This window comes from Anser brachyrhynchus, assembly GCF_964034855.1.
Source record: "Anser brachyrhynchus genome assembly, chromosome: 11".
Taxonomy (NCBI): domain Eukaryota; kingdom Metazoa; phylum Chordata; class Aves; order Anseriformes; family Anatidae; genus Anser; species Anser brachyrhynchus.
The window spans coordinates 12,446,791-12,458,651 of NC_137706.1; the positions used below are offsets into that span (position 1 = coordinate 12,446,791).

At 41.4% G+C, this 11,861-nt stretch overlaps 1 protein-coding gene across 2 annotated transcripts in view; it reads right to left on the reverse strand.

Annotated features, from left to right (window-relative positions):
• The window catches only part of BNC1 (basonuclin zinc finger protein 1), a 75,267-nt gene extending 65,826 nt beyond the window's left edge, over nucleotides 1-9,441 (reverse strand). The window contains exons 1-2 of one of the 2 annotated variants that reach the window (XM_080607722.1): nucleotides 9,300-9,425; nucleotides 5,644-5,727 (exon numbers count right to left, since the gene is read on the reverse strand). Coding sequence is in view for 1 of the 2 variants with exons in the window: in XM_080607721.1 (XP_080463847.1) it covers nucleotides 9,300-9,308 (9 nt within the window). In the remaining variant the exon portion in view is untranslated. Of the gene's footprint in view, nucleotides 1-5,643; nucleotides 5,728-9,299 lie in introns of both variants that reach the window. The other variant, XM_080607721.1, reaches the window with a different exon arrangement.
• Between the last annotated feature and the right edge of the window lie 2,420 nt (nucleotides 9,442-11,861).

The following is an 11,861-nucleotide window of genomic DNA, read 5'->3' on the forward strand; positions in this document are numbered from 1 at the left end:
CAGGAGCCTGTGGCACCATAACCAACGAACCCATGACACCAACACTGGAGATCGCTATGGGCTGAGTGCTATTAACGTGATTATTCCTGGTCAGTACTTCAGGTCTCCTTATTTGTCACTGAGAGCAAATCAAAACTCCGTTCATGAAAAACGGCAAAGGCCAAAGCGGTTATTATCAGTACTCTTCTATTGATTTTTATACATTGCTGTGTTTTACCAAATGAAGAGCCTTTTACAGCTGCCTTTTCTGCACCACACCACTCCTGGCAAGATTTTGGAAAAACGACCTCCGGCGTGTCTGAATTTATGCGTGTGCGCCTCGTTCCTCTCCTATAATTAAAAAAACCTTTCAAACCGTGAGCCCATGGGCTTTCTGCTGCTGGTAGGAATGATCCTTCTGCTCTATGACAACTTTTAGCTTGTTCCAACATATCTCCTAAATGAAGGCATCCATAAACAGAAGAGAAGCTGATCTCATTTTTGCAGGCAGGTGTGATGCAAAACAGCAGTGCAGCCTGGTACTCAGCCTCCCATGCCCGTACTCACTGGGAAAGCACTCTTCGGACATTAAAATGCAGCCACAGCCTGATCATGACAAGACTCAAGTAAAATAATTCATAAACATAAGAGCACACGTTATTTCTAGTCACACACACAACTGCAAAGGTGCCAAGCGAAGCAGAAGCGCTCCACCTTCTTACCCCCTTTGCTCTCACGCATATCGCAGGGCAGCAGGATAACAACAGCTGAGCTGCACTTTGTGAAAAATGCTGATTTTTTGTTTGTTAAAAGACATTTTACAAAAGATGATGGACAGGCTGATATTAATTATTAGCACATCATTGTGTGATCTTACACTTCACCATCTCATTCATTTCCTCTTATACATACATAAGAAATTCATATAGTTGTACCTTTTTTTTCCCCCCTGTCACCCCCTGATATGGCCTTGTAGAGCTGATCCATTTTCTCTGACTTCAGGCTCTCTCCAGATGTCCTGACTAGTCCAAATCTACATATTTTTTGAGGAGTACCTATGATCCTATGATATTATGATCTTCAAAAAGCAAAGATAACAAAAGATCCTCCCCCCCACCACCAAAAAAAAAAAAAAAGTCAAAACAAAACCCACAAACCACTAGGATATTGTTTTAATGAAGTCTTACTGGCTCCATACTCCACTACACCAGACTACTCCAGACAGTTACGGTGTATGAGCTCAGAAGGCACTATATGAGAACACGACAAAAATAAGATTATGTATAGATCCCAACAAATATAACCGAAATCAAATGACCTGGTAAACCAAACAAGGTTCAGACTTGAGTGATAATCAGAAAGATAATCCACTGAGTAACACATATTTGACACCTAAGTCTTCGTTGCTCTTCAGCTTCTATTGCATCAGGTACATCACCTATACCTGCACAAAGTTAATATAAAGCAATGCTAAGAAAGACTTCAGCACACAAGGAAAGGTGTCAGAAAAGCAGCTCCTTAGCCACTTTGAAGCAGGTTAATGGTGGGTTCCAATACAATTTTAGGTGCAGAACATCTCAGGGAGCATAATAACGTAAGCAGTGTTTCAAAACACAATCCTACCCTAAGTCTCAGCAATGACTGCAAATTTCTAAACACGTTTGACACCGAATCTCTAAGAGGAGTAGTTTCACAGATGTTGCTGGGTGTATAAAACTGATCTGTTGCATTTTTATCATACATGCTGGTGTATAAGATGAAAAGAACTACTCGGCTGTCAGTGTGAGTAACCGTGTCTGTCAAACAAAATAAAATTTAAAATACCTCAATAAAAGACCGATATTTATTTTTAAAATTAACTGCAAACTAAACAAATTGGATAAAAAGGGGGGGGGGGGGAGGGGGTAGACATTCTTTTATATATTAAACACAGTGTTTTAAAACTCCAATTGCATTATTTCCTAATTAAGGATTTAAATGAGGATTTACCATGGCTACTGCTCCAGAGTCAGTATTAGTTTTACTATAAAGGTAAGGAAAGCAAGACTGGTTCCACATAGTCCTTTACAGGATTTATCCTAATACAGACCAGGAAACCAGCATCCCTGACTTCAGCACAATAATCCTTTATTCCTAGAAGCATACTTTGTACCTGGATCCACTACAATTCCTAATTTGGAACTTACTTATTACGAATCGGACTCCAATTTCCACAGCAACTGGATAAGTCAGAACTTATTCAAGAATAAACATAAAATTGAGGCCTGAACTTTTACGATATTTATAAAACAAGCAGTATCTTCGAAAGCTGGATTCTAGACAGCAGAATTAATTTACTCTGAAAATGTATGACTTCTACCAAAAATAGTGAATAGAGCATCCAAATAAATGTAAGTCCAAAAGAATAGATCTTTACCCATGAAACTTTATACACATTATGCTGTATCAGAAAAATATTAGATACTGGATATGACATTGATGCTTAGCATTAAGAGCTTCTGTGACAACATCTGTATTCTACCATCATGAAAGCACAATCATATTTCTCATTTTGCTTTGACAAAGTGAAGCAGGAAAATCAATTTTATGCTATAGATGTGACCACGGCTTTTTTTTATTACAATTCTGCAAGCTGAGGGTTATGCCTTGATTTCTTTCCTGAGAGAAAGAGAGTGAAGAACATCCAGAAAACCAACAACATTCAGCGTGTTGCTTCCAGTAAGAAAAAAATTGTTTCAAGAGACAAAAATAATGTAACCCACCCCATCAAAGAAACAACCAACTTGTTCCACTTGGCTACTAGGTAACATTTATTATACAGGGGAGATTCTGACAAAAATCCACCAGCCTCATTTTGTTCCAACTACTGCAACTCTTGAATGTTTCACTGCCAGGATAGAAGAAAAGTAAAGAATAAAGTAAGTTTTATCATAAAAAACACGCTTGTGAATCTGTGATAAACTTATCTTCCTATAAATTTCAGATGCAGAAAGGCGTCAAATGATGAAAGTAAGATGCTTACATTTGAGCTCTGTAAAAATATCATTTAATTACCGAGCGGTCTTTTTGTAAAGAAAGTTAATTCCCTACTTTCTTCATCTACCCTATCTGTTTTATTTATTTGCAAATGAAGGACCAGCAAGTGCATTTATTTAAATATTTACAAGCACCTCCAATGCGCCTCTAACAAGACAGATCATCAGCACCGTCTGATTTAATTGCTGCCGTCACTGATTGCTGTGCAGGCACACATGCAGAAGCTCCCAACGCCACAGCTCTCCTGCCTTTTTCCCCCTGCGCTACATACCAGATTTTGTAACCTGTGTCAAGCTACCCCCGATGCTTACAACTTGCGAACAGAGGCCAGCAACGAGCCTCCCCAGACACTAAATCATAATCTTCGTGTTTTTCGTATTTCACATTCTAGCCGCAGTTTCAACATCCATACCCCGTGACACGAGGGAAGGATAAATCAACAAGCGTGACAGCTCCCTTGTAGAGACTGGTACGGCCCTGGGAGCTGCCACACCCGACACCCACAGCTCCTGCCAGATGGCTTCGGGAGCGCGGCGCTGTTAACCCCTTCAGGAGTCGCTCCGGGTTTTCTGCTGAGCAGTTTTAAGACATTGCTTTTTTTTTTTTTTTTGTAGAAAGAGGGAAAAGGATACTTTGATCCAGCTTAGTGAAGCTTGGGTAACTGAAAGACAGGTCGTTGGATTGAGAGCTCAAGTAAAAAAGTCACTCCGTGTATTTCCTTAAAGACAGGAGTTAGGAATTAGGAGTTAGTATTATACAACATTCCTTCTTCCATACCATGCCGTGGTCCAACACGTTTATCAAAAATAGCACTGCAAAAGTTTCAAAACAGTTTTACGTTCCCTTTTTCCGACCTAGGACAAGGCTTAACCTTCTTGGAATGAGAATGCCCATTAGCTGCCCTTCAGCCAAACAGCCTGCTCAGGCCCTAAATCAACAGGGTTTCTAATCCAAAACCCATACCGTAAACTCTGCGACTGTTTCACTGGGTTTGATCTGGTCCCAGGGACATAAATTTGCATGCAACTCCTAAGTTTGTGAGCAGTCCCTTGGCTTAAACTTGCACATGTGCTTAAGTACTTTGTTCTGGCAGGGCCTAAGACAGCTACTTAAAAATGAAAACAGAAGCCATGTAAAGAACAACTTGTTAAAAAGAGTTTTCCTCCTGAAATATTGTACCAAAGAAAATAATGTAACAAAATACACATACCAATTTCTAAAAGTACCTACTGATTGAACAGTAGGTAAACACTAGCTAAAAAGTCGTCAGCCAGTATCAATGCACATCCCTTCACACAAAAGGGCAGAATAAAAATAAAACAAAAATAAAATTCTGACCTATGTTCAAAATTCTTCATACGGTATTGTAGCTACAAGAATCTGTGGATACAAGCAGCAAGCAATAGGTCTCAGTCCAAGTTTGAGAGAGGCCCCTAGACTTCACCTAGTCTATTTTGTGGCTTTGAAAACATTTATCTGGGCAATTTCCTCATATCTCCTGTACAAAATGTGCTCATCTCTCCAATTTGTGTGTGGCTTTGTCATTAAAAAAAAAAAAAAAAAAGAAGTAGCCAGTAGAAAATATTGCAAGGCCAGCACTACAGAAAAGCATACTTAGTGTTTTACTTCCTAGAACTCCTTCTGATTTGGTTTCCAGTGGGATTTGGGTTGCGTACCAATTTTCCTTTACACAATTATAAATAATACATTTCAGTTTAATGTCATCTGTGGAAGAAATTACACTGAAAGTAGTACTTATTTCAGCTCTAAGTGATATCTTGTTGAAGAAAACATGCAATAATAATATGAACTTTGATCATAAAAAATAACGTGACTGCAAGTATTTTTAATTTGGGGAACATGCCACTAATAATGTTAAAAGACTTAAGGTAACTATTCACAGTGCACGAGAAACTCAGGTTCAGTTTTTATAATTAAAACTAATTGCTCGTACACACTGACACTGATGGGTTACAGGCTTGTTGTAATTTGCTAGCATTTCAAGGTGCAGAATTAATATTTCCTTGCATGGTTCACATGAATAACTTGAGAACAATTTTTCCCAAGTTTGTTCTTTACACGTGCTGTACAAGTTAAAGGGTTAAGTAACCATTATATTCTAAAGAGCAAACTGTTTGCCTTAGGGCCATCTCCTCCTTACGCCTGATGAATTGCCTGACACTTTATGTATCATACATTACTTTTCCACTAGGAAGTAACATTTGGTTCCAGTCATGGTGCAAGACCTGACTTTGGAAGTATGAAGCAATATGGGATAGACAAAAAAAAAAAAAGCCACCAACAATGAAATCATATGCTAAGTAGTCTGTACATATATAATATACTAATTTATTATGTCTGTACTCTAAAAAACGGGCATAGAAGTGCACGAAGAGAAATTCTATGCATACTGGGGTGAGTAAAAGTACAACTATGTGAATCATATTCAGAATAACAAGACGCTTTTCAGGACTAGAATGAAATAAATGCAAATGTTACTGAGGGCTTGGCACCAGAAGTGTTTTAGAAGCTAAATGTAAGCATAACATTTAAAGCTGTTTTTAAACAGAATGATTATAAACAAGATTACAATAGGAATGGCCCAGCAATTAGCCAGCAGAAACTGACCTGCACTTCAGTACAAAGGTGCAGAACTGATACTTTTCAGTGTGTTCTGCAAAGGACAGGAGGCACAGCTCCTACTTGTAACATCTGCAGGAAAACAAAAGCAAATAAAAAATTAAAAAAATAGAGGCATCAGCTTCCAGTTTAGATTGTTGTTGTTGTTGTAAAATATTGCATGTATTTCAAATATTTATTTAAAATACAGCCCTGATGTGTCTTCACTTGTGTGTGTCAGAACCTGCTCAGAAAGTACAAAGGCAAAAAGAAAAATCACAACTTCTGGAAACATACCTATAAAACCATACCTTCCAAAGACACTGTATTAACTTTCTGAACTAAAGTATTTAGATACTTCAGAGCAGTTTAGAAAGCTTTTCAAATATTACATGAGACAGCAAACCAGTCTTTTATAATTATAAAAGGGTTGAAAGTTTTATTAGGCAAAGATTTAGCTTAAAGTGTTAGTATTAGCTTTCTCTTAATTGTAAATGTACTTTAAATGTATTTTTCTTGCTGTCTGGCTTCCTAGTAAAACCCATGCTTTATGGATAGGATTTATATAACCCTGTATCACATTACTTATTCTTCAAGGTGTGTTTTTCAGGATATAAGTGTCCCCTTGTAAAATGCTTCAAGCTACAAAGACTAAATACGAGTGAACATGCCTGGAACTGGTGCTTCTCCTTTGTGGAGGGCAACTCCTTTCATTACCTGTGCATCCGATGCTTCTACAGTGGAGTACTTAAGAAGGAAAGTAATAAAAAAAATCAGGAGCCAAGGTTTGGCCCCTGAGGAAGGAGGAACGGGGGGAAACACAACTTCTGGGTGTGAGTTCTGCTCCTGAGCTTGGCACAATCCTCTCTGCGTAAACCAATGGTAAGACATGGGGGGTTTCTTGCACAGCTCCCACTGCATTTGCCATCGCATTGCACAACTGAATCATCAGCGCACCTTCCTTCCTCTCTTCTGCGGAAGGGAAAATGAAGGCTTCCTTTCCATAGAGCTGCTGCAAGGGTTAATTCATAAATATGTATAAAGTGTTTGAGACTGCATATTCTCTAGACTGCAAGGTATGAAAGGAGTGAACATTAATTTTAATCAAAATACCTCTATTAGATGAGGGAAGCATCCAGAGTAACAACAGGTACCAGAACAGAGATTTCTCTTCTCTGTTCTGAAAGGATACCTTTTCTGAACACAGTGTTCAACACATCCTGATAGCACAGAATAATAATAAAAATAAAAATAAAAATTACTTCTGCTACGGGGAACAAGAATCATGCTTAGGTGACAGACTGTTGGGAGACAGGACGGGCAGGAATAGATGGGCCCAGGCAGAAGGGTACTGAGCTCAGGAATGCGGATTTCTCAGACAACAGCTGTCAGCAATCAGCTATGAGATCCACTCAGAAAGCAGAAGCCTCACCTCTCCCCAGTTAGCTTATTTAACTGCCCGTTTATTGTTACCAGTAAGCCCGCTGAGGTGAAGATCCAATGTGTGAAGCTCCTTTGACAGGCTCTACCCTTTAAACCTATTGTACAGCCAATAAACATGGTCCCATGGACCAAGCTGCTGGGTTTTATTTCAGGTGTTTCTTTTTTTTTTAAACAAAACAAACAACAACAACAACAACGAAACAGCTGCAAAGTTGAAGCTTCCCCAGTTAAGAAATGCCAAAAAATTCACTTGTTTGTGCTCATCACTTGTTTATTCCTTTAGAAAGGACAAAAACCATGACAAGAATCACCAACAAGTCAGCATTACCCTTTATGTGTACGGTGAGCCCTATCCTTTGGAGGATGCATAATGATAAATAATTGAGTACCATAATGCAGAAGGGTACCAGATTAAGACTGCCCAGCCAGACATAACTTCTAATTCAGACACGTGGCTTTGCAGCCTTACTCCTTCTTTCCCCTCCCTCAAACATGCAGATTTCCACGTTAGTGAAATGGCAACATATTTGGGATCATTGGCAGCATTCATAAAATGGTGACAACTTACAAGCAGTCTGCTTTGCCACCTAATAGTTCACTTCATTGAAGACTTTTCCAAAGCTACCTTTGGCATCTGACTTTGAACAGTGGTATTTGGTGATTTATCTGCCACAGCTTCTTGTCCTTTGGTGTTGGTGCATATAGCTGACAGACAGCTATGGTAGCCATGATCATTAAAACCTATGCACATTTGTATTTTTGGTTCACTCTTCTGACCAGACTTAATACCTGTACTCTTTTTCTAATTTTAAAATAAAGGACAGGGCAGAAAAAGCTAGAATGATGACAGCCAGAATAAACACCAATAGCTGAGGAACCACCCTAGGCAGTCTTGTATTCACATGAGACCATAAGAGAGCCAGACACCACAGTTGTTTTCTTTCTTTTTTTTTTTTTGTTGTAAAATCCTTGATAATTCAAATTGCCCTTCAAAGCAGTTGTACAGCAACTGAAGAAGTGACCAACCAAAGCACACATCAAATGAAACAGTGTAATTAAGACAATCTATTTCACAGACAAGAGGTTCAATCTTCTGAAGGTAACGTGCTGATTTGGCTACAAGAGGAATTGCAAAAAGGGCTCCAGGAAAAAAATCCATTAGGATGTAAAGGAAAAAAAAAAAAAGGATAAAAGCATTTTTGCACTTCCCTTAGAGTTGTCTTTTGGTTTGTTGAGACCTTTGTACATGAAAAGGTCATGTTCACCTATGAGTAATAAGCATAATCTGAAAGTTTCCTCACGAGAGAGCCCAACCAGGCTCCAGCCTCCAGGGAGCTGAGGCAAAGGCGTTCCCCAGCCGCCCCGCAGAACGAATGCTTCCACGCAGCAGGAAGAGAGAAGCCTTCAGCACTAACCCATAACACAGGATCACGGCATTTTGGGGGAACTCATTAAAACTTGAGCATCAACGGCTAAAACTGAGATTTTTATCTGAAAGAACAGAAGCGGTAAAATGAAAGCGGGGGATCATCTGGCACATGCCTGATGGCAAGCCCGTGATACTATTGTCAATTTTTCAGTAATTCTGTATACGAACATGTATATTTTAATGCTTTCCTTCCACCACAGAAACACTTCCTTTACTGCTATCAAAGCCCTCCCAAGGCAGCAATTAACCATCATCTAAATGCATAACGCCTAAGTGTCCTAACAGGAAGGACAAAAATAGCGTCCTGGGGCAATTAAAAAAAATATATCGAAAAGTTGTGACCAAAAGTAAACTTCCCGGGCGCACATAGCAGAGCCAACACTGGGGCGGGGAAGGGAACTGCGGCAGCCGGCCCCCTCAGGCGCTGCTCCCCGCGCCGGACGGCTGGCGACGGCACAGGGCGACGGGAGGGCCGTGTCCCCGCCGGGGAGCCCCCGCCGGCCGCTGCCACCCGGGGCGGCCACGGCCCCGTTCCCGTCCCCGGCCGCCTCGGCTGTGGCGTCGCGGTCGCTGCCACGTGCGGGCGGCGCCGCTGCGAGGGAAGCGGGACCGCGGTGCCGCCGCCCTGCCCGCCTGGCAGCGCCCGCCCGCCGAAACCGCCCTCAGGGCGACGACGGCTCCGCCGCGGGGGGCTCCAGCGGGGTGAGCCCCGGCGCTATCCCCTTCCTTCCCCGGGCGGGCTCTGCCGCGTAACCCCGAGGTCCCCCCCTCAGCTCGCCGCCGTGGTACTTACGGGCTCCATGTCCGACGGCTCCAGGCTTCAGGGGCCGGTCCTGAGGCGATTCCCCACGATTTAACGCCTGCTCGCCCTGGCCGGGGGAGGGCGACGGGCTGATTGTCACCTGCGCGGCTGTCCCCCCCCCCCGCCGGGCGGTCCCGCTCCGCCCCGCCACACCTGGGGACGCTTTGCGGCCCCGGGCCTCTGAGGGCGATGCGGGACCGGGCCGAGGCAGCGCCCAAGGGCTGTCCCCCTGGACTGCTTTGGACGTGGTGGCCGAGGACACACATCTCCAGCCCCCTGGGGAAGGTGCCAAGGCCTCTCAGAGCAGACCTTGGCCTGTTTTGTCAGTCAGTGCCTCCTCACGAAGCCTGCATCTGTAAGTGAAGTTACAGCTGGCTGTGTAAAACCTGGATAAGTGAGAAGAGATTTAACCATTTCCTTCTCTTCTTTTAGAGGTTTCCACAGCCATGAGGGGCCACTTGTGTGGTGACAAACTGAAAAGTGAACCATTGTCAATTTCTGTTTATCTTCCCAAGATTTCTTCTAGTCCTGTAGAAATGTTGACTCCAAGGTATGGATCGTATGGAGCACTACATGTATGAAAAAAAAGACTATTGTGTATTCTCTCAGTTGTACACATTTGTGCATACCATGTGCACAGAGCATTGGGGAAAAATATCTTAGCACCTTCTTGCGGAAATAAAGAGTGTCTTTTTGACGAGGGTAGAAGCTTGTTACATGGTTCAGGCAGATCATAGAATCATTAAGGTTGGAAAAGACCTTCAAGACATCTGGTCCAACCATCACCCTATTACCAATGTCACCCACTAAACCATGTCCCTAAGCACCAAGTCCAACCTTTCCTTGAACACCCCCAGGGACGGTGACTCCACCACTTCTCTGTGCAACCCGTCCCAATGCCTGACTGCTCTTTCTGAGAAGAAATGTCTCCTAATTTCTAACCTGAACCTCCCCTGGCACAACTTGAGGCCATTCCCTCTAGTCCTCTCATTAGTTATCTGCAAGAAGAGGCCAGCTCCAGCTCCCCACACTTTCCTTTCAGGTGGTTGTAGAGAGCAATATGGTCTCCCCTGAGCCTCCTCTTCTCCGGACTAAACAACCCCAGTTCCCTCAGTCGCTCCTCATAGGACTTGTGTTCCAACTTTACGTTTATATTATTTGTTAAATAATGTGTACTTAACAAGGAGCACTCTACATTATTTCATGTAGCAACAGACAAGTGTATACTCATACAATGTGCAAAACTTGAACCCTTTAATCAATTTCTGCCCTCTGCGATGTCACTGAATCTTAGTGAAAGCAATAACTAAACTCAGCCAATTATACATAGTTAATCACACGAGAAAGTGTTTACAGATTCAACTTGCTAATCAGAAAAAAATGTTCAAGTAGTGAATTAAATAAAGCATATTACAGCAAGCAAACAGAGGAGGTAGTATGAGGCCTTTGCTTAAATCTGGCTTAGAGTTTGTATTTTTTTTAACAAGAAAGATATGTGTAATACCCACACTAAAGCTCTTGAACACCATGTGTTATTATAACTTCATAATGCAAGCAGTTTTGGGGGAAAATTCATATTGATTTAATGTTACTACTCTATTAGTATTTAGTCTTGCAATAGAAATGTGGGAATTACACAATAGAAAAAAGAGTTTCTTAGAATGAATCTTTTATAAATGTTTATCACACAGTCACCAAAATAGTGGAGTTCAGTAAGCAATAATGTTTCTCCTCTGAGTAAATTGGTCCTTTCAAATTCAGAAGTTTTAAAATGCACATGAATAATAGAGATCTTATAGGCAACTCATTCTGCTCTGAATAAAACACACAGCTCTCCTGTTTTATGTCATGATCATCATGATTCTGAAAAAAGAATCAAAAAATCTTCAATTCTGTAAACAGGAGTTTAAAGACTCATTTTTTTCTTCTCTGAAATGAGTCGATGCTCTAAAAGCATAGTGCTGAAAGACTGCCAAGCTAATAGTCCAGTGAGCACTTGGAAGAGATTAATTTTATACCTGGAATGAGTATGTGCAGTTTCTGTTCCATTTAGTGAAAGGGCTGGAGTGTGAACTAGTGTTTTCTTCATAGTATAGTGTTGTGTTAAATCCTGGAATAAAGAATCAGCCACTAGAACAGAAAGAGTCTGAATTCAGGACTGTGACCAGCTACGGATATTCCATGAAAAATAAATCAAAATGGGATGTCTGAGATGCTTACTTGCATTTTTTGCCCATATTTGTATTTGCTGAGTGTCAGTTTCTGGTACTCTGAAATCAATGTAAATATTTGTCAATGCAAATACGTAATGAACTCTTCTGTTTAATTCAAAGCATGCATATATTAAAATGGAGATGTGTGTCCTAGCAAGTATGGTCTCCTCACCAGAGAGCTCTGAGTGAGGTGTAGTCAGAGCTGTAATCCCCAAGTGTTTTCCTCTTACTTTTTAAAGGATGCATGATCAATAAAAAGAGACAGAGTGAAGGCAAGGCAGTGAATCTACTTCCATAAACTAGGCTAAACAAAGGAAAGTAGCAGAGGAGATTGGGAGTT